At 36.6% G+C, this 26,553-nt stretch overlaps 1 protein-coding gene across 1 annotated transcript; it reads right to left on the bottom strand.

Moving 5' to 3' along the window:
- Positions 1-7,220: 7,220 nt before the first annotated feature.
- GCG (glucagon) lies at positions 7,221-18,940 on the bottom strand. Its single transcript, XM_008935389.1, has 7 exons — positions 18,857-18,940; positions 14,015-14,115; positions 13,474-13,635; positions 12,629-12,682; positions 11,083-11,220; positions 8,770-8,913; positions 7,221-7,720 (listed from the first exon to the last, which is right to left on the bottom strand). Exons 2-7 carry the CDS (start codon positions 14,110-14,112, stop codon positions 7,696-7,698), a joined length of 621 nt encoding a protein of 206 aa, XP_008933637.1. The 5' UTR covers positions 14,113-14,115; positions 18,857-18,940; the 3' UTR covers positions 7,221-7,695.
- Between the last annotated feature and the right edge of the window lie 7,613 nt (positions 18,941-26,553).

Below are 26,553 nucleotides of genomic sequence, written 5' to 3'. Positions count from 1 at the left end.
GTTTTCCTGCCGGCTCTGCAGCCTCGCCTGCGAGTTTCTTGAGCTGCAGTTTCTCCTTCTATTCAGGCACTCGGAGCGCGGCGACGTAGCTGTACGTTAAAGAGGAGGGACCTTTGACACTGGAAAGATTTCTGCAGGAAATCAGAGTAACAGCCACGCAAAAGTCCCCGGAGTGAAATACCTTCAAAGGCTAATGGCAAAGCTCCTACTGCTGTGATAACACCTGCATTTCCTGTCAAGCTTCTGCTCTGAACTTCTTTCTCTGGCTATCAAGCCATGGAAAGATTCATAAAATTGCAGGAAGTGCTTATATTTATTTCTTGTCACTAGTTCTTGGTGTAAAAGAGAGCTGGATTTGTAAGTCTGCAAAAACGGAATTCTAAATTAAGACCAGGAAATGAAAGTATAGGATAAAAGTTTAAAATTTAGCTCTGAACATGATCCCTGGTTTATCATATCTGACAATTCCATTTCCAAAGAGAGTTTTGAGTATGTGTTGAGATAGTAGGGCTAATTGGTGGAAAAGACTGAGAATAACCTATAAATCAAAACTATAAAGCATTTTGTTGTTTAAAAGCTGAGCAACACCAAATAGTCAGAAAGCTGTGGGAGTTTCTGGAATTCCTTTAAGAGGATTCTAGCCTCAAAAAAAAAAAAAAAAAAAAAAAAAAAAAAAAGTGGGTGAGAGTATTTGTGCTTTTTGTTTGTTACATCTCAGCTTTCTTTCCCCTCTATTTGCAGAATACTAGCAGTTAGAGAAATGCAGGTATTCTACAACTTGAGAATTGAACTGAAAAGTATGTGGTCCACTAAAGCAAGACGAAGAGTCTTGAAGACAAGGGAGGTAGCAAATGTTCTGAGTCTTGTCTTCAACATACTTGTTAGAGCTTTCAGTAAAGTTGTGCTGCTTTTTCATTCATTCCACTGCTGCAACCTGAGCAGAACATTTCACATTTTGCTACTGTTTCTTAAGCAATCTGTATCTGGAAGTGGTTAGTAACTTTTTATGACAGGTGCTACTCCTCTAGAGTAACCCAAAGTATTTACAAATATTAAGTGTTTGTCTACATGGAAGGCAATAGACTTTATCTAGATAGAAGTTTATGATCTGCTCACTATTGTATACCATTCTCCTTGAAGATATTTGTTACCGTTAGTTATGAATTTACACTGTGCTAGCTCTGTATTGGTTTATTTTAGGAATACCATTAATGTGCAGTGGTTCCATGCAGCTCAGGGTAAATTTACAATAGATTATATAGTGTGCTGCAGTTTCACAGCTTGCTTAACACTAATTTCTGTTTATAGATATGTTCAATTTAACAAAGTAAAATCACAGTGAAATAGCAGTCTTTCATGTTACATTTCAAAGGAGTATCCCATATATGCTGTCAGCTGCACGACCAGAGTTTCAGAAAGTTTTACGGCTCCACTTAAATATCTGTCTGGTACACTGTGCACTCGCTCATTTTACCAACACCAATAAAAAAGAAAAACAAATCAGCCGCCCCTCCTCATCCCTAGGATGAATTTTCACAGTGAGTAAGAATCACAACATATATTTATAATTCTGCCAATTTGTGCTTTGTTTTCTGAATAATTAAGTCATGATGATCACTCTGTCTTGAAGCATAGTACAGTCAAATTACAATCTCTGTCTTGTGATAAAATGTACCTGAATATTATCAAGCTTTTTGTAGACAAATTGCAGTTTAATAACATTTTGAGATATTATCTGCAAGGTTTTAATGTTTCTCAGTGTTTAATTCTACAAAGAAAAATAAGACTTACGCTGACAAAGCATAGGCCTGGCTTCTGCTAACGTCAGTGAGTACACAATTGTAAGTACCTGTGGAAATCTGGATTCACGTATCTAGACCAAAATGTATATTAATCCAGTGCTTCTGGCTCTGGTCATGCCAGAGAGGCTTATGGGACCTGATTCTGCACTCAGAACCACCTGAGTGACCCAGTAAGAGTCAATATAGCAGGATGTGTTTTTCTTTTAGTTACAATAGTTCCTAACAGTGATTCTCTCCACCCTGGAAAACTCTCGAGTTCTTCCTGTCTGATCAAAATACCTGTGGTGCTAAAAATTATTGTAGTGGTTGTGCTTCTGACTCTTTGTCAGATTTGTCTTTTGTGATAGCGTGAGACTTAAAAGTTGCTTCAGCTAAATACTTCAAATTACTTTATACCATGGCATTCTTTTGCGATCAGATATGTATTAATATGATTCTAAAAGATGAAAGAAATTAATATCCAGCAATAGCTGCTACACAATACAATTTGAGAAGCCATAGCTGCTCATCATATTGCATGGTGAACATGGAAGTATCCATAAAGAAGTTGTATGATTAAGAAGAGCTACTTACTAGGATCAAAACACAGCTTGCAGCCTGAAGGTTGGCTTTTCCAAACAGCTGGTGGACCTGCAAGATGTAATGTCTCCTTCAGACTTCTAGTCTCAGTGAAACTCAAGGCTTCATTTTAAGTCCGTTTATATATTTGAGTCTTTCCTTAAGAAATATTTGGAGAAGTCAAACAGGAAAAATGGAAAACATCAGCTCTCTGCAGAATAACAAAAAAAAAAATTGTTGTTTGCATCTAAAATATACAGTGTACTTTACAGGTGCAAGAATATGTTCCAGATGTCTGAAATGCTGGGGTTTGAACCTCAAGCCCAGAATTAAGGTTGACATATGGGTGACACCCACAGCCCTTCATAAAGAGGTGGTGAGTTTGCCTTATAGCTTCCCCCAAGTGTGTGGCCGGCCCTGCAGGGAGAGCCATAAGGGAAATGAGCCCCAGGGGTCCTGCAGTGAGTGAACAAAAGTCAGGTGTCCTACCTGGGGATAAAAGCTGGGACCACTTGCAGGGAGTCAGGAGTGTCTGTCTGTGGAGTGCACTGCACAGAGCTTCCTGGTTGGGGAAGGACCTCCTGACTCTCTTAGAACTAGGCCCCGGTCAGCTTGGACCTTTGTTAATGCGGGCTAGGAGGGTGAGAACTGGCCATGTGGCCACCTTTTTCTTATGTGTTTAATCTGTTGACCTGGCTGTTTCCCATTCCATCTATGGGAAACCTTGGTTCTTTGTTTGTTCTGCCTATTGTTGGTTGGGCGATGTTATTGTTGGGATCGTTGGGGGTAAAGTTGATTTTCATGTGAACTAATTGACTTCTTCGTACCCCCAGCAATTGTTCGTGGAATGTCATTTCTGTATTCAATACAGTCCACTTACTGGTTTGTCTTTCTGCTGGTCGTGTTGTTTGTGTTAGGCCTAGTAATTGGCAAAACAATGTCCCAGTGTGTGGCTATGGGAGACAAAATGTGTGCTGGAGTAAGTTTTGTGCTGATTAGTGCTGAGGAGTCTTCAAATTCTATACGGCTGTGTCTTTTGATACCAAGTATATTAAGAATGTCTTTTTTTCCCCCCAAAATAACTTCTTTTTGGCTTTTTTGTTAGAATTTTGAGGCTGAAATGGGAGGAGAACTTTGTAATTCATCATTATACTGGTTCTATGTGAGAGGATTGTGAAGGAGAGTGTTAACTGTAAATCAGGAAAGCAAATGAGGGAAAAAACCCTGTTTTCTGTGGCTATGTCATTGGGACAGCTGCTTCAGTGTGGCTAGTTGCAGCTCTCCTTCAGTTCTTTCAAGTTTATATACTTTTCTTTATAAAATTACTTTCCTAGCACCTGAAGATTCTTGCCACATGTCCTCAGAATATTGTATGTGTATTAATTCCAATTAGTTGTCTAGTGTTGCTTCAATATGCTTATTTTTCTGGATACTTATTAAATGGGTGGAAGAGGAAGGATGCTGAACACTCAGCATATAAAATACAGTTAATAAAGGATAGAAAAGGACACAGCAGCGTTGATCAGCAGTCAGCTGAACACGAGCAAGCAGTGTGCCTGGGTGGCCAAGGTGGCCACCAGCATCCCACCTTGTATCAGAAACAGTGTGGCCAGCAGGTCTAGGGAATTGATTGTTCCCCTGTATGCTGAATCTGGTGAAGGGTCTAGAGCACAAGTTTTGTGAGGAGCAGCTGAGGGAACTGGGGCTGTTTAGCTTGAAGAAAATGAGACTCAGAGGGGAGACCTTATCACCCTCTACAACTACCTGAAAGACGGTTGTCGTGAGGTCAGTGTCTTCTTCCAAGTAACAAGTGATAGGGCAAGAGGAAATGGCCTCAAGTTATGCCAGGGTTGAATATTAGGACACCTTTCTTCCCCAAAAGGGTTGTCAGGCGCTGGAACAGGCTGTTCAGAGAAGTGGTGGAGTTAGCATCCCTGGATGCATTTAAAAGACGTGTAGATGTAGCTCTTAGGGACATGGTTCAGTTTAGTGCTGGGTTAATGGGTGGACTTGATGATCTTAAAGGTCTTTTCCAACCTAAATGATTCTATGATCCTGTGATTCTATAATACTGGGAAATTTTTTTAATATAGGGCTACCTGGAAATTCTAGGCAGTAAATGTGCAGGTGCACAGAAGACTCTAGATACACATAGAAGTTCACAGAATAAGGAACTGTAAAAGGTTCACATATACAATACAATCAAAACATCTGGGCCAGTGGTACTGTTTTCATACAACTTGAAGAAAGTATAAGGTTCAGTTTTCTAGTAAAATGAAGTCAGCATGGAGTGAATGAAAACAAAAAATAACTAAGTTTATGTACCATAAACTGCATCTATGATATGTTTACAATGTATTTCAAATAAGATGGACCCATACCCTAACTCTTTTTCAGAATTAAAGCTCACATCACATGCAGAAGGGCATCGCAATGATATAATTTTCTATAGCATGCCAGTCAAGACCCCTCATACATACCAGGATGTGTGATTTTAGTGATCTATAAACAATTGAAGTCCTTGACTGGAAGGAAAGTCGATCTTTCTGGGAGTGGACAAGGGTGTAGCCCTGTAGGTAATGCTGAAACACGCTCCTGAGCAAGATTCCTTCAAGCAGTCCCCCTTCCTTTATTTGCTGGGAGCAAACTGAAGCCACCTCATACATGCAGCAGCACCACTACAAGCAATGCAGTCAACAGAACTGACAACTGTTGCTCCATTGCCTGAAGACTCTGAAAAACATATTTTATTGAAAAAGAATCTTTTGCCACGCTGTTCCTAAGTTTCTCTACCAATGTATCACTTACAGTATGTAAGGCCTAGAATTCTCTCTCCTTACTAGAGTACAAAAGTAAAATGAAACATAAACAGCAACTCTCTATAGTCTTGAATGCTGCAGCTATTCTGCCCTCTCTCCAATTGCAGACATGGGTAGCTATTGTATTTTAAAGAAGTGACTTGCATTTACTTCTCCCTGTGTTTGTACCATTCACTGAATTTTGTCTAGCATGTATAAGAAATACCCAGCACAGACCTCATTATTGATCCCATGTGGATTTGCTTTTTGATTTCAGGATATATAAGTTCTAGTCCTGTTGAACTAAAACATGTGTTTGGCACTTCTGGAACACAGTCTACTTCATCTCACTTCTGAAGAAAGGTTGTCACATGATTCATGCTCTAGATTGGGACTCAAAAAATTAGAGGTTAAATAGTTTTGCTGTGTTGCAGACAAGCTGCATAACTTTGAAAAGTAATATATACTTCTCTGTTCCTGAAAGCATGTAATTTGTAAAAGTGTGGGAAAACTGTCTTCAGAGCTGACAAAGACATCATCAGGAAGTACTCAAAAACACTGCTGACAGCACAGGAAAGTGGATTTGTAACTCAGAAATCCTGCCCTTGAGAGCATTAAATATCCTGGGCACAGTGGAATAAAGCATTATAAAGGCAATTGCACAGTCTATGGAAATAGAAGTTAACTGTTTGTACCATTTCAGTCTGGACCATATCAATCTGACTATATATAATTGAATCTTTTTCAGTTCCAGAAGCACTTGGAACCAAAACACTGTGTACAAATGAGACTAAATAAAGCATAAGTATGTGTACATACTTCTTCCCCACCCCCTTTTTTTTTTTTGAATCTCCAGTGGTATTTTGCATGCTATGATGGACTTTTTTAGTGCAAGGTTCTATTGAGTTTTAATTATTTAAAGTTGAGAGATGTTAGAACAGCTTCTTGTTGTTGTTGGTTGTGTGCAGTTTGGTTTGGTTTTTTTTGTTTTTTTTTTCCCTGTCAAGAAGCTCTCCTAGATGCCATGCTGGGTGTGATCATTCTTGATCTGAGATTACAGAATATTAGTTACTGTAGTGTTACGTGAGGATGACCTAATCTGATTTTTTCCAGAAATTCTAGAACATCAGTGAAAGTTTCAGATGCCTTTAAAAAACAAATGAGACACAAAACAACACTCATTATACCCAACAAAACTTACAGGTGCTAATTCTGATTCAACAATGCTCCTGCTTCATATCAGTTTATGCTAGAAACTTGCTAAACCCCTTGGCTTTCTCTTAAACTGCTTGCCATTTAGGACATTTTCATACAGATACCTGGCATATTGCTATTATAGCAAGGGAGAAAAGGAGGTTTGGGACGTGATCAGAAGCAAGAGGTGCATCACAGCACTTGCAGCTATTGAAAATTGCAGCTATTGTTGTATCTACAAATATGTGCCCTGGTGAGCTGAGAGTGCAATAGCTTGGGTTGCTAGAAACACTGAGATCTGCAAGCAAAATGTTCTGTCACTATAATGGAGAAGGCACAGGCTACTGAAATAACAGTTTTGCTTGCAAGTTATGGTACAATGTTGCTAAATGCAAGAGATGCTGGACAAAGCTCTAGGAGTGAGGAAAAAAACCCCCATGAAACAGATTAATGTGACCCCAGGGCCATTTTAGTTTGCTTTACTTTGCAATCTTATGAAATTTGAAGAAACTATGTGGCAGTTTCCACTAGTAATGGAGTATATTGCACTTACTATTTTTCAAAGCTGTCCTACCGCTTATGCTGAGAAACCAGAATTTATGCTAATGAAGAATACTTGTCCCTTCAGTCTTGCTTCCCCCTCTAGCTTCCTCTTATATGATTTCTTTTTTAACTAAAGGTAATTCAAATTTCACACAGCTCTTTTCTGAGAATCATTATGGAGAAAATGTGACAAAACAAAATGCTGTTTGTTTTATCATTCCAAACAAACTTCTTCCAAGATATCTGTAACACTAAAATATTAGAATAAAATGAAAAGGAGTGCAAAGAGGCACAAGGGATATACACATGAAAAGTCAACAGAAAAGAAGCTTGAAAAAATTTATTTAAGGCTATCATTTAATATCCTTAAAGCTTAGCCTTTTTATAACAAAGGTTATAAGAGGGATATTCACTTCTCAGGCATTTGTAACTGCTAGCTCCTTACAAATAACACATATAATTGGTGATTGAATCCTTTGTGTCTAGAAGTCAACTTTTTAGAAAAATAATTTTATCATTAAATATAAATGGAGTTACTTCAGTCCTAATAAATGGAAAATATGAAGATAGGGAACTTTTATAGTCTTAAAGCTGTTAAGATAACCATCCCTTAGACAATAGGTTTTCCATATATAAACCTTTGGCAACACTAAATTATAGTACAATTATTTCCTGGCATGCAAGGTGACATAGCTTTGTTACATCTAGTGTAAATGACAGAATACAGATTTCCGAATCTCCTAATAACTGGCAGTTGATGCAATGAAGATCTTCATCCATCCCTTTTTTATTCTGCATTTTTACTGGTATTCTCCCAAAAGATCCCTGGGGGAAAAAAACAAAAGCAGTAATTAGGGCAATATTATAAATCTCACAAGATTTATTAAATATATGTGGAATATATTTTTTCTGTTTAAGAGCTAGCAGATGTTAGTTCCACAGACCCCTCAATGTCTCTCTCTAAGAACAGACTCAAAATAACTATTCCTAAAGGAAAGTTTTTTAATAGTTTCTAACAGATTATATTCCTAAATTATTATTTCAATATTGAATGACACACAAACAGGAAAGTATAAAAATGTTAATAAAAACTGTATTTTAACTATAGCATCTACATTTTTTTGAGACGATACTGGTTGTTTCTAATTTCCAAGATCAACTAGTCATTTTGGGTGCTTCAGTAGTCCACAGAGTGAAAGTAATTTTTGCAGAGTGGACATCCAGCATTTTAAAAAATCTGGCCATTCACCTGTGCCTCAAGTTGGCATTCTATTATTTTTTAAACACTTTTTTAGTGTTAACAAATAATTCTTAAATATTAACCTGTTCACAGAACTCACATAGGAAATGCTGCTTTGCCAACAGCATTTGCTTATACACAGGCAAACTAAAGCAGGGTTCTTAATTGGGAGCTTAGATTACACTACCCTATCCCCTAATGACAAGCCACATCTTAAGGCAGTGGTTTATATCACAGTCTTTAAAGAAAAATCTATTTGCTGTAATTTTACCAAAAAAATATTTCTGATTTTTTATATTATATATATTCTTATAATGTCCATACAAAGGAGAATTTTATTTTTCAGTAATTTAGTATGACCTTACTTCTGTTAACATTCAGTGGCAAAACTCTTCTCAAGTTAAATAAATAGGAAATTATTAAATAGGTTCACCACTGATGGAAAATACAAATTATATTTGGAATGAGTACTGTTTAGTGTCTTATCCTTGTTCAGCACTGTTTGTAACAAAGCTTTTAACACAGTTGCAGCTATGTCAATATTTAAGAGAAAAATTAGCCATATTTTCCCTATGTGTGACAAATACATTTAAAACCGAAATATGTTAAGAAAACACAGTCAAAATTCAGGCACCTTTGGGTAACTTTTGTGTTGATCAGCCATTTTAGGAACTCTTTGGCAGCCATGTCATCAAGGACTTTGTTGATATCACTTGTGAAAGTGCCATCTGCATGTCTTCGGCCCATTTCTTCAGCCATAAGAGCTTTTTCTGGGAAACTTCAAAGGTAAGAAATTATCAAACAATATGCAGATCAAAATAAACAATCCATTTAAAAGAGCCTCATTACAGGATTCTAATAGACTGCACTGTGATAAAATCCCCATGATTTTAAGGAGTTAATGTATGAGCCTGATGTTATGGCTTAGTAAAGCATGATGTGTATCAGAACATCTTTTGAGGCATATTTTCACAACAGAATAAAGCATGGAAGTCTCTTTTTACCAGATGAGGTCTGTTTTTTCAGGTGAGTTTAAATTCCTTTCTAGCATTTTTGAAAAAGTATTGCATGGAAAACCACATCTCAGCCTGCAACGTCTATGCCAAGGAGACTAGGCATTAGTACAGCTTGCAGTAAATTTATCAAGAATAGTTATTTAAGAAATAGCACTACTACATTATAGTAATTATTTTTGTTTTAATTTGACTTAAATCCTAGTTAAATACTTAAGATTATATTGCATAAGTATTTAGATATTAAAAGCAGCAACTTTTAGAGGGGGTTTAAATTATCTAAGTTACACAACACCTGTAGAAAACCTATGTGCTTGTTTGTGGTACAGTGGCATTTTATATTTGAAAAGAGATCCTGGTTCTTGCTCTATCCTTTACTGATCACTGGGAAACCATTAGGCCAAGAGCCTGATTTACAAATCTTTCCTCTCTTGTTTCATCCCATCAAATATAGGAAGATTTTAATGGGTTCCATTAAGGTGGGCTGATGCTGAAGCACGCTGTATGCTGAGACCAATGACAGGCAGACTGGTTCTTTTCATGCAACACTTTCAGTGAAGGCTAAGTACAAGTTTGACTGCAAATAACACTAAATGCTGGACAGCAGAAGGGTGGTCTACATGTATTTGTCCATGTAGGTTTCTAAGCTCAGTTTGTCACTGCTAGGTTGTTTCTCTCTTACAGATACTGAAATCCCTATTTCTGCTCATGAAAATAAAATATGACAGAAAGCCAACTGCAAATCTGAACATCACTATGAAGTGGCACCAGACTTCCCTTCTCTAGATAGCTGATCTCATTTATTTAACTCTTTTTTTTTTTTTCCTCAGGAAATTGTCATTATTTACAAAATTTACCTTAACCTATTTAGTCTTCCTTGACTACAATACACAATCTTGTCTCAACAGATGACATATTTTTATTATTATTATTTTTATATAGTGTGAGAGCCTTACATAGTATTTTACAGCTGGTAGGATTTATAATCAGAGGATGAACTGAAATCCCTGCCCCGAAGAGCTTACAGTCTAAAGGCACAAATAAGTACAGAACAGTTAAAAGGTGAGTGGTGGCTTGTGCATGGTGTAGCTCCTAATGATACAGCTGGGTATAGATGAGATAGAAGGTGTCTGCAGCAGATAGAAGGTAATGCCATTTGAAGTGTAAGACTATAATGAAAAAAGATGTAAAGTCATGAGTGAATACATGAAGTAAATAGGGTTGAGAAATCTGCAATGAGTATGTGGAGAGCAAGACATTAATAAAAGAAATCAGAGACATAGGTAGGTCAAAATGATGATGCATTCCATCCAGGAAACCATGAACCAGACCAAAAGATGTAGAGGTGTCTTTAAAAGGAAAATAAGTCATAGTTGTAGGATATTACAGTTATGTTCACAGCAGCATCTTGAGGAGACATTGTGAGGCATGGAAAGAGGGGAAAGAAGTGATCGGGGAAAGAAGTGATCAGTTAATGCTGGGAATGATCATCAGTGCATGAGTACAGCTGATGACATTGGTAAAAATTTAATCTTGGAAATATCACAAGGAAAATATTGATTGTGAAAAGGAAAAAAAAAAGATTACTTTAAGATGACACTGATTTGAATCGTGTTTAAAGAGACTGTAAGCAATGTTATATGAAGGTGGAAAGGTGGTAGTTAGAGAAAGGTCTAGTTTAGTTTTAGATACATTGACCTTAAATATAACTTGACCTTTTAGAGTGTAACAGCATACCTAGCACAATTATTTTAATCTGTATTTGAACTTAATAATGTGAAGTGGTAGTCTAACTCCCACAGAATATATTCTGTTACAAAAGAAAAATGTGAAGTACAGCAAGAATGATCAAAAACACATCAAGGTTTCATCAGACTTGATTTCTAACCCCCAAAGCAAGGCAAAATTTATAATAGGAATGGATGGATTCTTACTCTCTTCTTCCTCGTCCATTCACTAACCAAGCAATGAACTCTTTGGCAGCTTGGCCTTCCAAATAAGAAGTGATATCACTGGTATAGGTGCCTTCAGCATGTCGCTCGAATTCAGCGTGACGCTTGGAGATCGCATTGCTGAAAGAAGAGCAGTACTGTAGAAGCAGACTGCATAAAGGCTTAATTTTTTTTTAACCTTTATTGATTCATATTTCCCACCCACCAGACTAGCATTTCTTATTAGGGAGGGGCTTTTTTTTCACTTCTCGAATTATACCTGATTTTTTTTCCTTGGTATCTTTCCACTGAGCCACTCCTCCTACCTTCATCTTCATTATTTCTAAGCCAAACTGTTGAGACTTAATTCCTCTTGAATTTACATTTTGAATTGTTTTAGGAACACTCTTTTAATCATCACTCTGACCAAGGGGAACAATTTCAAGCCTGATGACCTCCAGCTCAATAGAGAAAGAAAATTGCTTTCTTCCTTCCTACACATCACTGCTTCTTTCTCTGACATAGCACAAAATTATGTCACACTGGCCCTTGGGAAGGCAAGCTGCTCTAGCAGGTAGACATGTTACGGAATATTGAAGTTCCTTAGCACTTCTATTTCAGAATTTGCTAATTTCTGCCCAATTTTCATGGCTTCTAGCTCTTTCTATTATTTTTTATCTTGGAGTTTCACCATTCCTCCTAATTTAGTACCATCTGCACTTTTAATCAGCATGCTAACTAGAGTCGTTTGCAGCATTTTTAATGAAATGTTAATTTTTTTTGAGATATGCTGCTTCATTGAAGCTGAAACATTGTTACAGATTTGTTACTCATACTGACAGTGTTTTGAATAGAAAGCTCTTTGTGATCTGGATTATCCTCTTTGGGATTTCTGACAAAGGAAGAATTAATATTTTTCAGGTATTTCTCCCTGTTTCACAAACATTTACTGTTTTTTTTTTTTTTTCTTTTATTCATTTCAAATTTCCATTTTTTTTAAATCCTCTCCCCAAAACTTTGTCAAGAAGCTAAATTTTGACCCCCAGCATGTCTCACATTCTCCTTTCCTGAAAAGGGTGCTTTATGTGACATGGGACTGAGAGCTTAAGGACGACCATTTTACTGTGTTTTATCAGCTCTCTGCAAATTGGTGCCTGGCCATTTTCCTGCACTAGTCTTCTCAGTAGTTTTCTTTTCCTCAAAATAATGTTTTGTTTTGTTTTGTTTTTTTCTTCGGCCTTTTTCTATACCAAGTTTTTCTTTCTATCTCATTCTCTACTCTCCTTTATTACTTGAAATGTCTTTCCTGAAATCTATTCCTATCCTGTTGAATTCCTTGAAGCCACTGCATGTAGCTATAGAACACAGGTACAGGAATAAATAACAGAGTTATTTCCTTTTGCAAGAAGAAGGTGCGAGATAGTTTCTTTTGAGAGGTGTTTCTTGGATTATGGCAACACTGTAAAGCATACTAGTTGTTTTTTTTCTTGTTTAAACATAAAATGAGCTCAAACTATTTTTGAGTAACAAGCTGTGGCAACAAAAATACCTTGAGAACTGGTCTGGGAATTTGTCGTTTTCTTTGTCCTCCTGTCCTTGCTGGCTGTAGTGAAATTCCACAATCATTAGATCATTGTTACCAGTACATTGCAGAGTATGCATAAGCTGATAAGATTTTATTGGTTATTATTTAAATATTATGATAAACAACTGGCTGACAGATGAATATTATACGTAATTTCAGGTTTATGAATTTAAATTAATACAATATCTAGAAATGGTTACTTTGTACTTTAAAGACTTCTACAGGGATTTAAAAGTGTTAATATCATAGGTTTCTGGATTCTGTGGACAGTTCTTCTCTAGAACACAGGTCATAGACTTACATGCATTTACATTATTCATGTTCTCAGCTTGGCAGCCTGTGTTTAATCAAAGTATATTTTCAAGAATCATTCCAACGCATGCCTTAAGAGTATACTGGTAGGGTATTCAGTGGTCCTGAATTGGTTGAAGTGGTTCCTTTTCACAAATGAAACTTCAGGATTAGAGAATGTATAGATAGGATAGTTTTAATAAGGCCTAATGGCCCAGACCTTTACATTATATTTACATATCTTCTTCCTATTGAACTTTATTAATTCACTGAAATGATCTCTCCTAAGGGGCCAAGATAGTAATTTTAGATGGTATATCAGGTAATATACTGATACTACACTTGATTTACCCAAATCCTTTTGACTTTTTGCACATATTCTCCCTTCCTAATAATATATTAACATTATATGTAAGTTTTCCTTAAGTAATTCAATTATTTGAGGATTATGCATGGCCTGTGATTTTTTTTCTGTTTCTGTATATGGAGATCTACAGCAATGTGACCAAAATTCTTACCCATTTCTTTTAGTGCTCATTAACCATTGCACAAAGTCCTGAGCTCGTCTAGTGTCCAAGTACTTGCTGTAATCACTGGTGAATGTGCCTTGTGAGTGACGTTTCACTTCATTCAGTTGTCTAGACTCATCTAATGGTTCAGACTGGGAAGCTTTGAATGATCTATGGGAAGTTTAGAACTTGTTAATTGGCAATGGTTATAGCACATTTTACAGGTGCATTGACTTTAGTTTTAAAAATAATATTTTACACTCTCACAAAGTGAAATCAAGTGGCATACAGATCAGTAGCTGGATAGTAAAATTGATCAAAGTAGCAGACTGGACACTGTACAATTGCAAGGCCTTCTTGGATAACTAGGGCAGTTATTGTTTGTAATACTGAAAACTTCTATGCTATACTTTGTGACATTAAAACATTTTGTCAGTTCCAATGGTAAATCCTGTGTAATATAACTTTAAAAGCTATCTTTAAGTCACTGTATACATGAAATACAAAGTTCAGGCCAAGTGTTTCTGCGATTTTGATCTAAAGAATTTACCTTGATTTCTCTTCGGTATCCTGAAGAGGATTTTGCCAGCTGCCTTGAACTATCATTAAAAGGAGCCCAGCAACAAAATAAACACTTTTCATTTTCATTGCCTGTCAAAATAGAAATAAGGGAACAAAGAAAGGTTTAATCATCTTTACATAAAAATTACATCAAAAGGAGACTTCTTAACTAAATTTTAAGATACTGAGGCCCTGTGAGGATGGGGTCCATGTCCAGTGGATGGAGACTGGGCTCCTTTGGGTAGGCATTGAAAAGGCATCCTACCTCCTCCAGACTTTAGGCTCTAGGCTGTTCTAGAGTGCAAGGTGATCTGAGAACAATGGTATCCTCACTTTCTATTGTAATACAAGGATAAAGGCCTGTATCTCCTTTGCTTTGTGTTCTGTTGATGGCAAGCATTAGATCTGTTTATATAATATTGTTTTACTGCAAAACTAGGGTATTGGTGTGACTTTTATTTTTTTTTCCAGCTCATTCACTAGATTAAAAACAAAACAAATCTTTGTCAAGGATATTATCACATTGGCAGTTCCCCATTTTTTTTCTTTCTGGCCCTCCACCCTCCAACCTATGATTCCCTTACTTGCATTAGTGACTGGTTTACTCATGCAAGTCATATAGTTATAACTTTTAGTGAATGAGAATAATGAATTCTCTCATCCCCTAATTACGTGTGCTACAATTTTCATTATTTAATGTAGTATTATTAGTCTGCTGACACATGATCGTCTTTAGAACAAACTGTTGAACAAAGAAAAGCTGGTCATTCTAGGCTCACAAAACCCTGTTTAGAAGGGATTGTAAGCAGCTAATGGCTAATAGACTCAAAAATGTTTTGCATAAACAGGAAATGAGAGGAAATTTCCTGGAGCGTGTCCAAAGAAGGGCAATGAATCTAGTGAAGGGTTTAGAGTGCGAGTCTCATGAGGAGCGGCTGAGGGAACTGGGGCTGTGTAGCCTGGAGAAAAGGAGGCTGAGGGGAGACCTTAGCACTCCCTGTAATTATGTGAAGAGGCTGTAGCAAGGTGGGGGTCAGTCTCTTATCTCAAGTAACAAGGCAAGAGGAAACAGCCTCAAGTGGTGCCAGGGAAGTTTAGGCTGGACATTAGGAAAAATTTCTCCCCCAAAAGGGCTATCCAGGATTTGAAAAGGCTGCCCAGGGAAGCGGTGGAGTCCCCATCTCTGGAAGTATTTAAAAGATGTGTAGATGTGGAAGTATTTAAAAGACATTCAGATGTGGCTCTTAGGGACATAGTTTAGTGGTGCCCTGGCAGTGCTGGGTTAAGAGTTGGACCTAATCATCTTAAAAGTCTCTTCTAACTAGGATGATTTTATGATTCTATGAAATTTACTTAAAAATCAACTAGTGTGTATATATATATATTTACTTCGGATAACTCAAATTTATGGAACGACTGTACAGAAATGAAAATGAGTTTAAAATTTGGTTAGGTACTTTTGACCGTAACAAAAAAAATTGAACAAGCCATTCATTCAATGGCTAAACACTCATTCTTTAAATGACAAATAATGCTCATTCAAACTTTAAAATAATTACAGATCACAATATTAATTTGCTGTAAAACAACAGAATTTACAATGACTTCACATCAGGAAATGTCACTGGAAATAATTTCGTCATGTAGTTGGACTGATACTTGTGTATTTGAAAGAGCCCTTCTGCCATCCATGACACTTTCCTATGGCAGTTTATGTTACAGTCTGAAAAACAAAGGAAGATAGGAAAGATTATACTATGGCATAGATTATAATATTGATTAAACTGTATTTTTGAACTCTCTTTTCAGTGTTTCATTTGGAGCTGTAATTTGGTGGTGCAACACTGACATCCAATGTTTATCCCAAAGAATGCATAATTTCACATTTCATAGGCTTCCAGCAATGGAACTAAAGCTCTACCTGTTCTTTGGGAGATGAGTCTGCTGTGGTCACAAAACCGATTAGATTGTAATGTAGTCACACCCGTGCTAACTGATATGGCTGTAAATGAGTTAATTTTGACACCAAATAAAGTCTGCCTATTGCATCATATGTAACTAAATTTGCCCTGCTTAATGGTCTGCTAGCAGTTTGGTATACTTTTACTTAACCTGAAAAGCTAAAATATTAAGACATGATACAGCTTAGACATAAACGTAAGTCACTGACGTGGTATTAAATAAATAGTCTAGTCATTAATCTAGCCTCCTTATAGTAATACCAGACACCAAAAGCTAGTCTTTTATATAAAACTTACAAAAAAAAATTTTCAAAGCCCATTGTATTCCAGATTTTCAGTGATTTCAATATATCTTGTATCTAACTCTTATGCCTCAGTCCTACAGAGCTTTCAGATGTGAACAATGTTCACATCTGTTTAAAATTAAATGCATGCTTAGCTTCTTTCTAAATTTTTCAGAATCAAAATCTGGGGAGATTACTAAAAGATGTATAAATGCAGTTTTTTATAATTAATACAATTTTCAAGTAAGAAAATTCTTAGTAATAAAATAAGCATTTTCAACAGCTATTAAACTTATATGTTCTTTAAAAACACATAGAATCAATTTTCTTTGTTCAATGTTCAGTACTTGCTATTGGTAACCCAAACCAGCAACAGCAGTTTTCAAGTTAAAGAAGCTACAGTTTTTAAAGAAAAAATTGTTATTTTATTCTTGGAAACACAAACACTTCATAGAGAAATAGAGATGATCAGCAAAATAATATGTTTAGTTTATTCTCATTAATCTATTCATTTCCTGATCAGAAGAAAGGTTTTACTGATCTAATTTATTTAGGTTACCAATAGATACTGACAAAAACCATGCAAGCTTATTGTAAAGGTGCAGGAAAACTAAGTTTAATCTTACACAAAAAATTTTTGTTCCTATGCATATTAGACTAATGGAAATGTTTTTATTTCTTTCTGCTTGGAGATGAAAAACTTGACACACCTCAGTTTGAACCACCAGAAAGTATGTAACAAATATGTTTCTCAAATCTTGATCAGAAACTTATTTGAATATTATTTTCCATGATCAACCTGATTTTTTTTTAATTTTTCCAACATATTTTATTCCAGATGTCTTTGTGCCTATGTGTAATTTTAACTAGCTTAAATTGAGTTTTCAAAAAAGAATCTTTCAAAAGTCATATTTGTGTCTATTTTCAGTTTAAAAATATGAGTGGCCGAGATAGAGTAGTAAAAAATAGAAAATTTTCATATGAGAATATATGAATGAATGAAATAGATTTCTACTGACATGAAACTGCTTGTAAATAACAATTATTTCTTATTAATAAATTATTTTTTCAGGTAGATGTAATTTACCTACCATGCTATAAGCCTTGTGGAAAGTTCTGTAAAACTAGTTTTACAGTCTAAGTTCTAGTCTAAGGAAATTCATAGTAGGAGAGAAGACTAAATTAAATTTTATACAATAATCACAGTAACTCCTAAAAAGCTTTAATTTTTACTTCTGTGCTATAAAATTTCCTTTTCAGATCTTACAGTGACATGAAAATAATAGTTGCTTGAGGAAAACTAACCTAAAGGTAGGGCAGTGGAGTGTCAATCTCTAGGGTGATGGACTGACAATCTGTCTTGGACAGTTTCAAATCAGTGTTCATATAAATCCACTTAATTTGTTTGCATTCTGCTAACTTAATCCCTGTTGATTCATATTTAGATGGTATCTATAAGGAATGAAGATTTTAAAACTCATGTTCATTAAATATCTCTAGAGAAGATACTAAAGGATATGAAAATATAAAAATCAATAATGATGAATCTTGCATTTAAATTCTTACTACAATGCATGTCTTTCATGTTCCCACAGCTAATCTTCCTTCTTTCAGTTGCTTCTGCAACCCAAAGAGCTGATTTCCCTTTTTCAGCTAATTCTTTGTTGAAATAATTCAATACTTTACAAGATTTAGATGATGTCATTATTTCAAAACATCAATGAGTATAACCACAGAAGAAAACACCAATTTGCTGAAAGATACTGTGCCTCTATTGCAAACTTTGGGCAATACAATTCAGATAATGCACTCAGCTTTCTCAAACAAATTGTACTGGTAGTACATATAAATCTTACCTTTTTATACTTGGAAGTGGTATGTAGCAGTTGCAGGAAGACCTGCTACTCTCCCTGCTGCAACAATGGCAAGCCTTGAGGATCCTGAGATCTGCCTAGCTGCCTCTTTTGCACAGACATATATATACTGTTCAGCTCTAGTAAGCATTACAAGAGTGCATCATTGCTGACAGTTTCCTTATTCGACTTTAAAAAAAAAAAAGTCATCATATTTGCTATTCATTTCATTTGATAATTTTACAAGCAATTTCACACATTCATTCTGCTTACTTTATGACATCAATGCTAACATGGATTTACAAAAGGAGTGAGGTAGAAATGTCCAAAGGAGTAAATATCAAACAGAAGGGCATTAGGATGACAAACAGTGGGATAAAGGTGCCTGGGATTAAGGCAGTTATTCCTCCAATTTCTTATTTGCCACATTTAACATTTAGAAGCCTGGTCCTGTTGACATCAATAGGATGAACTTCACCCATCAATTTTAAATCAAGGTTTATAAATTTAATACACTGTTAACAATAACCAACAGAATTCCCTCAAAGACTTTGAATGATTCTTCAAATAATCTTGTGCTCGTATAATGAATATGAAGAGATGTGAAGTGCTGCAGTGATGACTTCCCACTATGCAAAGCCTAGCACAGGTCAAATTTAACAAAAAGTTTTAATTACCCTTAGATGTAAGATGTCAACTTTTAAAGTTCTACTGTATGAAAATTCATACTTACTTGAGAACTCTACACCAAACATTCATTATTAATTGAGTTTCACACTGTGGCCAACAGATTTATGCAAGATAAGCTTTTTGCTCACATCTCTATTTCCTACAGGGATAAAAACATTAAAAAAACCCCAACAAAACAGATTTGAGCTGTGTAGTTATGTATGTTCTATGCAAATATTGTCAAGGTCTTAAATCATCCAGTAATAGGGTCAATTTCATAGCTGTGCTGGGGCAGCATTGCCAAAGAAGACTATGTTCAACCACTTGGTGACCACAGGTAGGAGACATTGACACAGAGCTTGTCAATGGCCCTGGCAGCTGAAAAAACCTGCCAATCAGGAATATGAGTCTTATAGCCTGTGTATGAAGCAACAAGTGTGATATTCCCCCCCCCCCCCAAGAAATTCCTGGAGAAGTTTTTCTTTACAGACGTTTTCATACATCTTGGTATCTATGATAATACTTTGTGAAATGCTAAAGGACACCAAAAATGAAATATGATTATTGCATATGTAAGGTGCCAGGCAATCCAGGAGACACATCAAATATGAAGGACTCCACCCGGAGTTTTAGTTCTGCTCAGTAGAGGGAAGGGTCTGGAATCATAGTGGACATCTCACTGAACATTAATGACTGCCTGTGGTCCAATCTGGAGTGGCCCATGGTCTAATTTGTAGCACAAAGCATACATACTACAGCAGACCCTCTTATTTCCCCTAACAATGCTCTGTGAAGTCAGCAAAGAATCTTCTTCAGTGTGGTAATTTTCTGCTGGCTGACAACAGACAGATTAGCATAGCCCATATGATACAATTGAAGCAGTGCATAAGCTTAATAACCCTAGTGTTAGAGTGGCAAACAAAATTTAATGGGGTATTCCTGGAGCTCTATCCTAAAATACCTTACTGTGGTACCACGGTATGGATTTAGGGAAACAATAAGTCTCTTTATATAGTCTACATAATCAATTTTAAATATTTTTGTGTGTGTGTTAGTATAAATTTTCTCTGCTCTTGGATCCATCTACTGAGATTCATTGTCTGTTTTTGTAATTTCTAGCTACAATGGAAGATTCTACTAATGCTGCTGCTTGAAACTTAAGAGCACAGCTTCTCTTCCACTCATCAATTTCTGTTTGTACCTTCAGTCATTTCTGAGATCCTTATTTTGCCTTTTTGGTACTCTCCCTTTTAATGACTACTTCTTTTCCTCTCTTTTCCAGATGTTCTCTTCCCCATGTCCTCTTTCTTCGGGCTCCTGTTGCATTTTTCACATCCATTCTAAGTCATGGATTCCCAGCCACTGACTGGCATAGGATATACAAACTTTCAAACATACTTATCAGACTTGGCTGTTCAGATTTTTGGTGGTGGTGGTTGTTTGAAATGACGAGAATTACCATCTCCATATACCAACCTTCCCTAGGCTCTACGGAAGAGCCTCTAACCTCTAAGACATGGTGCCAAAGGAGCCAAAATAAATCTGGCAACAACCTTATACCCCAAACCTACTCATTTTCATAAGATGCTCATTTCACTGAGATACTTGTCATGTTTATCTCAGGATTATTTTTTAAACTACTTTCTAGTTAAACTTTATGAGCTTCATACAGGGGATCCAAACGCACTGTTTAAGTCCAGCACCCAGTACTGGAAGGCGCTGTCTCTGCATGGAGGGGGTCAGCTCCGGGGCTCCTCCGGGAGCAGGGGGGCTGCTGCCCAGCCCTGCAGTACCCCGACAGGGCAGCAGATGGTGATCAAAGGGCCGTTTAGACCGCCTTCACACCAGGCTAACGCGCACTGAAATGGATCGCTACAGATTTCTCTTGCTGCATGTGGCATTAAAGACACACAGCTTTCCAAAGAGACAATACGGACTCTAAAACGATATCATCACCTCCAGGAGACAGGAAGTGCTTTTCTTTAGCGCTATTTTCTTGTGTCAGATAAAGTTCCTTTTTTTACAGTCGGTTGATTTAAAAAAAAAAATATGAGACAGAGCAGCTCAGTGCTGACTACAGGCCCACACCCTTTTCTTTCTTACATTGTACAGAGAGTATTCTCTCAACCTCGTCAAACATGAGTTCAGAGGCTGGGCTGTGCTGCCTCTTCATTTTCCTGTCCTTGCTACACGATAATCAGCCAAAAGAGCCTGCATTCCCCTCCTGAGAATTAGTGCAACATACATAGGAAGAACATACGTGTAAAAACATACATACAAACCTCATATGCATCATGTTACATACATACACATGTACATATATATGTAACACACAAATGTTTGTGTATGTATGTATACAACTCCATGTCAACACTTTGGAGAGTAAAAACAGCTTTCTGAAACAGAGGAATAGTTTAGCATCTCTAAGCCTTTCCACAACATGCAACTTCATGCTCACTTCCATGGGTGCTGATAGGTTTGTACCTCAGGAGAGAGAGCGACAGAAACTATGCTGTAGCCCACACTGTCTGCTCACATCAATTGGAATCGCTCCATTTGAAGTCAATGGAGCTGCATCAGTTTGCGCAAGCAAAAGAGCTGGCCAAGTATGTACTAGTTACTTTACATTTTAAGAAGACAATGTTCATAATTGAAAGTAATACCAAATGCTTTTAGCAAATACTATGAATTATTCAGATTAGAGCCTTCAAATGACTCTAAAATGTTCTAAACAGCTGTGCCTTGTAATTGAAACTGACTGACAAACTGGAAAGTATTGAATGTAGTCTGAATTTCACTTGATATCTGAGTAAAATGAGTATAACACTAACCATATTCTGGAAGCTGGCTGGGATTACACTTAGTTTTCTACTAATGCTGTTTTCTCTTCAGTCCTTTTTTTTCTTTGCAGCTGCAGTAATCCTAAGTGAGGCAAAACATGTAACTCCACATTTGAGGTATGAGGATTGCATGTTCATTGATATGTGCAATTCACACAGCATGAACGAGGTACACGATGAAAACGGGTGTTGGGGAATGAATGGTCTGGAGTGGATCCAGTGTTTTTTGTGCACAGTCCCATTCTTAAATAAAGCAGCTTTTGCTATGCAGCTCTAGCTTTGTTTTGTAAAAGCTAAAGAGGCTACATATTGGAAACTGAAATAACTATTCATGGCTAATTATCAAGGGCCTGTCTACTGAATTCAGAACAACTATATCCCATCTTCAGAAGCTTGTATACATTGTTTATAGGATACCTGTTTGAAGACTGTTTCATTGTCTGAAGTGGTATTTTTTTGTAGCTTAATTGTGAGATTCTTACTCGAACAAGAACAGAAGAGCAGAAAGTGCTCAGCATTTTCTGAAAACTGGATCCTCTAAAACATTTGAAACTGGGAAGCAAAACTTTGAAGATACTTTTTTGCATACACAGCTTAGAAAATCTTGTTATAAAAGCTATCATTTCTTAGTTTCATACGTTGTGTCCCAGTGTTTGCTCTTACATAACATATTACGTCTGAAATCTATATCTATCTATATAAACTTTTCATTCACATATAAGGCTAACCCTTAGACACATATTTGTTATCTTCAGCTTGATTCCTCAGGACAAACCCTTTCACCTTGAACTGTGTCGAAGCTTTGCTACAGAAGACTCTACACTGTAGGTTAGGTTAAAAAGCAGCAGGGCAAATAACTGTCCAGTGAATGTTTGTAGTGACGCTTATAACACGTATTGTGATTGCAGACAGCAACACAGAATGGATAATGTTCTCTTTCTAGAAAGGCTCAGCAGGATCTTACCACTATATATAAATATCTGAAGGGATGGTGTAAAGAAGATGGTGCAAGGCTCTTTTCAGTGCTGCCCAGTGACAGAACAAGATGCAACAGGCAGAAACTGAAACAGGAGATTCTGTCTGAACATGAAGAAATACTTTTTTACTATAAGGATATTCGAGCACTGGCAGAGGTGGCCCAGAGATGTGGAGTCTCCATCCTTTTAGATATTCAGAAGCCATGTGGATACAGTTCTGGGCTACCAGCTGTTGGGGGCCCTGCTTAAAAAGGGAGGTTGGAGAAGATGAACTCCAAAGTTCCCTTTCAATGCCAACCTGTCTGTGATTCTGTGATACTGTGATGGTAATTCTGAAGTGCTCTACACCACTTCTAATGAATGACTGCAATGTTACCTATCGTTATCCCAGGCCAGCATTTTCATGTTGTGTATATTTTCAAAACGTTTTTTTTTCACACTCACAGCATCCTAGGACATTTTTTTTCCCCAGGTCACCAAAATACATGGTTGTTCAACCATAAAGCTTTCAGGTCAGACAATATTCCAGCAACTCAGTGTAAATGCCACATTCTGATGAAGACGTGTGCCCATTCTTTGGCAAGAACACTGAGTAAAAGCAAATAAATTAACAGCACGGAAAACAGTGAAGCAAAACTGACAGGAGCATGATGCACTTGTTTTTTCTTATGTTTTATCCCTACAGCTTCTTCCTACAAGCCAAGGTAAATGGTGGACAGTTTGGAAGTGTATTCTGATTGCCTTAGGAAACAAACAGACATAATGGCAGATTAATGATGAAAAAGCTAAGGCATCCTTTGGGAAAGAGGTGCCTTCTATTATTTTATTTGACATGTTTTCCTGATTTGTTTCTTATTCCAAGTACTTCTAGAAGCTTCGGACTACAGTTTTGTGGGCAGGGTGTGAAAAACACATTGCATCAATTTATTATTTATAGAATCCACAAAGACCAAATTTATTTGGCCAAATTTCCAGAGCTTACAGGTTTTTCAAAAATATAAACAAAAAGGTGCAGAAATATAAAAGAGAACTTAACATACTGATATTTACGTGAGATTGATACCATGTTTTTTGAAAATTGCTCAAGGTTATCATTGACATATTCAGGTACCTAAAATAAAGCTTTAAGTCTCTGGGATAAGAGCTTCATTTTTCTCTCTTGCACCACAATTTTACAATGGTTTCTGTGGTATTATATCAATATAAGAAATTGAGAGTTAAATCTCAGCAATTTAAACTGAATTGTACTCCTTATTTGTAAAATAACCACATTACTGAGACTACTGTTGTGTGCAGCAAATGCACATAGGACCACATAATCAACATCTAATTAGCCCCACTTCATGTTATATTTACTTAATGTTAACTTTCTTAGAGCTATAATTTTTTCCTTTAACCATTATAGCAGTTGAATTTTAATTACATTACCAACAAAAAGCTCATTAACGTCACATAATTGGCAGTGTTTCCAGAAAAACCTGAACTAATTGAGTATTTTCTGAAGACTTCCCATCAAAGTATAATTTAACCGTTACAAACAGCTTGGCAACTACATTTACATAAAGATGTGCCTGAGGAAGGTTCTCATGTGTGGAAAATCAGATTTGATATTGCCATTAACAAAACGAATGAAGCTGTTACATAGCAAACCACTTCCACATTTTAATGATTCTGGATAAATCCCATGTTTTCGTCAAGAGGGTCAAATGAAATCCTTGCTTTTCCACAAACAAGCAGCAACTGGTCTCTGACTGAGAGTTAGGCAGCATCTTGCTTTGTGGGAAGGCTACACCACAATCTGTTTCAGGTAATTTTGTACTCTCACGAGCTAATAGCAGAGATGAGATACTGTGTCAGACACACCATGGTTCTTATGCAGTAGACTAACTCAGGATTTTTTAAACACATGATCAGAGAATAATTTCATCTACAGTGGATCTCTTCCTAATTATCTTGTTCATATTCTTATATTATGACAGGACTGATTTAATTCCTAAGCAAAAGAAGACAAGTATTCCAATCATTAGTTTCTAGCATTTTTTAAAGGCATCCTAAAATAGTTTCACTGGAAACAGAGCAAAGAAAGCCTGCATAATCCTTTAATCCTTCTCCTCCAGTCTGGGATGAATGACACTGAGATTACCTTGAATTCTTCAGTGATGATTAGAGATTAAAAACAGGCTAATATGGCCCACAAACTCTGAATACAGGGAGAAAAACTACAGAGATAAAATAGCTACCATGAACATCCTGCTTTCATATCTAAATGCAAACACTGAAAGTTTTGACGAATCAAGGTTTCAAATAAGAGTGCAATAAAATTTGAACACAACAGTCAATGTTCTAGATAATTATCTAAACTTCAGCTTTAAATGTTGTGTGTTCCTATACCTGCTTGGATTCTTTACAAGAAACTGGAAATAACGTTTTGTGTTAGGGTGCTAATTAGGTACGTGCACTGCTTTCTTTGTCCTTTCCCATTTTACTGTTGTAGTTAACAAATGCAAACATATTCATCTGGCAATGTGCCTTTGCAATGGACCACCTATCTTTGGATTGCAGAATGTATGTTTAAAAGAGATGGCAATAAATGCACATGGCATTTTACATTCTGATTTTATTTCTTCTACCACACAAGTGTTAAATATACCAAAACATGTATCAGCATAACATTTGCTAATATTCAGTATCAAAAGTGTATGTAAACATCAAGTTTAAAACTTGAAAGTTCCTCTTATCTGAAAACTACATAACCTGGGCACTGTTATCATTGCATTCTCCCAAAAACTTATTAGATGCCTTAGCATGCTCTGAATAGCCTATTTATTCTGGCAAAGAAAAACACTGTTTGAGGAAGTGGGTCATATGTGTGTAGAGATGTTTGCTGGAAAGGCCTGGAATTCCATGGTTCTGGTCAGTATACCACTGAAAAAGAAAAACAAACACAAACAAAAAAACCCCAATGTTAAGTTTTCAATTCTGCAATAGTTAAACAAGAAAAAAAAAAAAAATTATTACCATATAGAATAATGTGGATGCCTCAGAAAAATCAGAGGGACTTTCTAAACATTTTTATTTTCATCAGTTTCCAGTATTTTCACATTCTTGCTGAAAAAATGTTTCTAAACCCTCAGTAGTCTAGGAGTAAGCATTATTCCCTCAGTACTGACAAGTCCATTGCATGAAGTCAGGCAAAAAAGCTTTGAGATGCCTTAAAGGATTAAGTGATCTTGACCTGCTGCATGGCCTTGGCAATAGGGATCATAGTCTTGATTACTGCATTCTAAGTAACAAGCTTTCAGCTAAATGTTGTGGAATTCTATTCAAAACATCCTGCATTACAGCAGGACCATGAATATTATGAATTGTGTACTGCAAATAAAATACATGTATGAATTATGCCAACTCTTAGAAATAACTGACAGTCTCCTGTAGCTGAACTACAATCACTACACGTGCATACAGTATTCCAGAAACACGAGAAATAACCTGTGTTTGCTAAATATCAGTGAAGAAGGCAGAAAATGTGGAATATGCAAAAGGTCCTACAAACACCAAGTACAGGGGCAACCCTATGTGATTCCTTTTTGGGGAGCTCATAGCCCTGAGAAAGTGGATGCAGGCAGAAGGCCAAAACATTTGACAGCAGGCAAACACCTTGGTCATTAGACTCAAGAAAAAAAGGTGCAGAAGCAGAGCTTAGCATGTAATTCAGAACTACTTTCCCCCTGTTCATTGATTTATATCCTCTAACCTCTTGCCTATGAGTTTCTCTCTTTGCCTGCACCTGCTACCCCAAAGAAATTTTGTGGAGAATGTTTTTGGTGTTTGTTTTTTTTTTTTCCTTCTCATCCTGGATACCCTACTTGGATACCTTCTACCCTTTTTGCTTGCTTCACCTCGTGCCTGTAGCAGCCATGTCAGTAAGGCGTTTGACACCGTCT

Source organism: Merops nubicus, unplaced genomic scaffold, assembly GCF_000691845.1.
Source record: "Merops nubicus isolate BGI_N331 unplaced genomic scaffold, ASM69184v1 scaffold23552, whole genome shotgun sequence".
Classification (NCBI taxonomy): Eukaryota; Metazoa; Chordata; class Aves; order Coraciiformes; family Meropidae; genus Merops; species Merops nubicus.
Note: the sequence above shows the minus strand (reverse complement) of the source record. Positions and strands in the feature narration are given on the sequence as shown.

What these genes read in the sequence shown, in the direction of transcription:
- GCG (XM_008935389.1), bottom strand. Translation starts at nt 14,112, where the DNA reads ATGAAAATGAAAAGTGTTTATTTTGTTGCTGGGCTCCTTTTAATGATA. An exon ending in GATACCGAAGAGAAATCAAG is followed by an intron (nt 13,636 to 14,014) that starts GTAAATTCTTTA and finishes AACTTCCCATAG; the next exon opens with ATCATTCAAAGCTTCCCAGT. An exon ending in AATGGACGAGGAAGAAGAGA is followed by an intron (nt 8,914 to 11,082) that starts GTAAGAATCCAT and finishes TTACCTTTGAAG; the next exon opens with TTTCCCAGAAAAAGCTCTTA.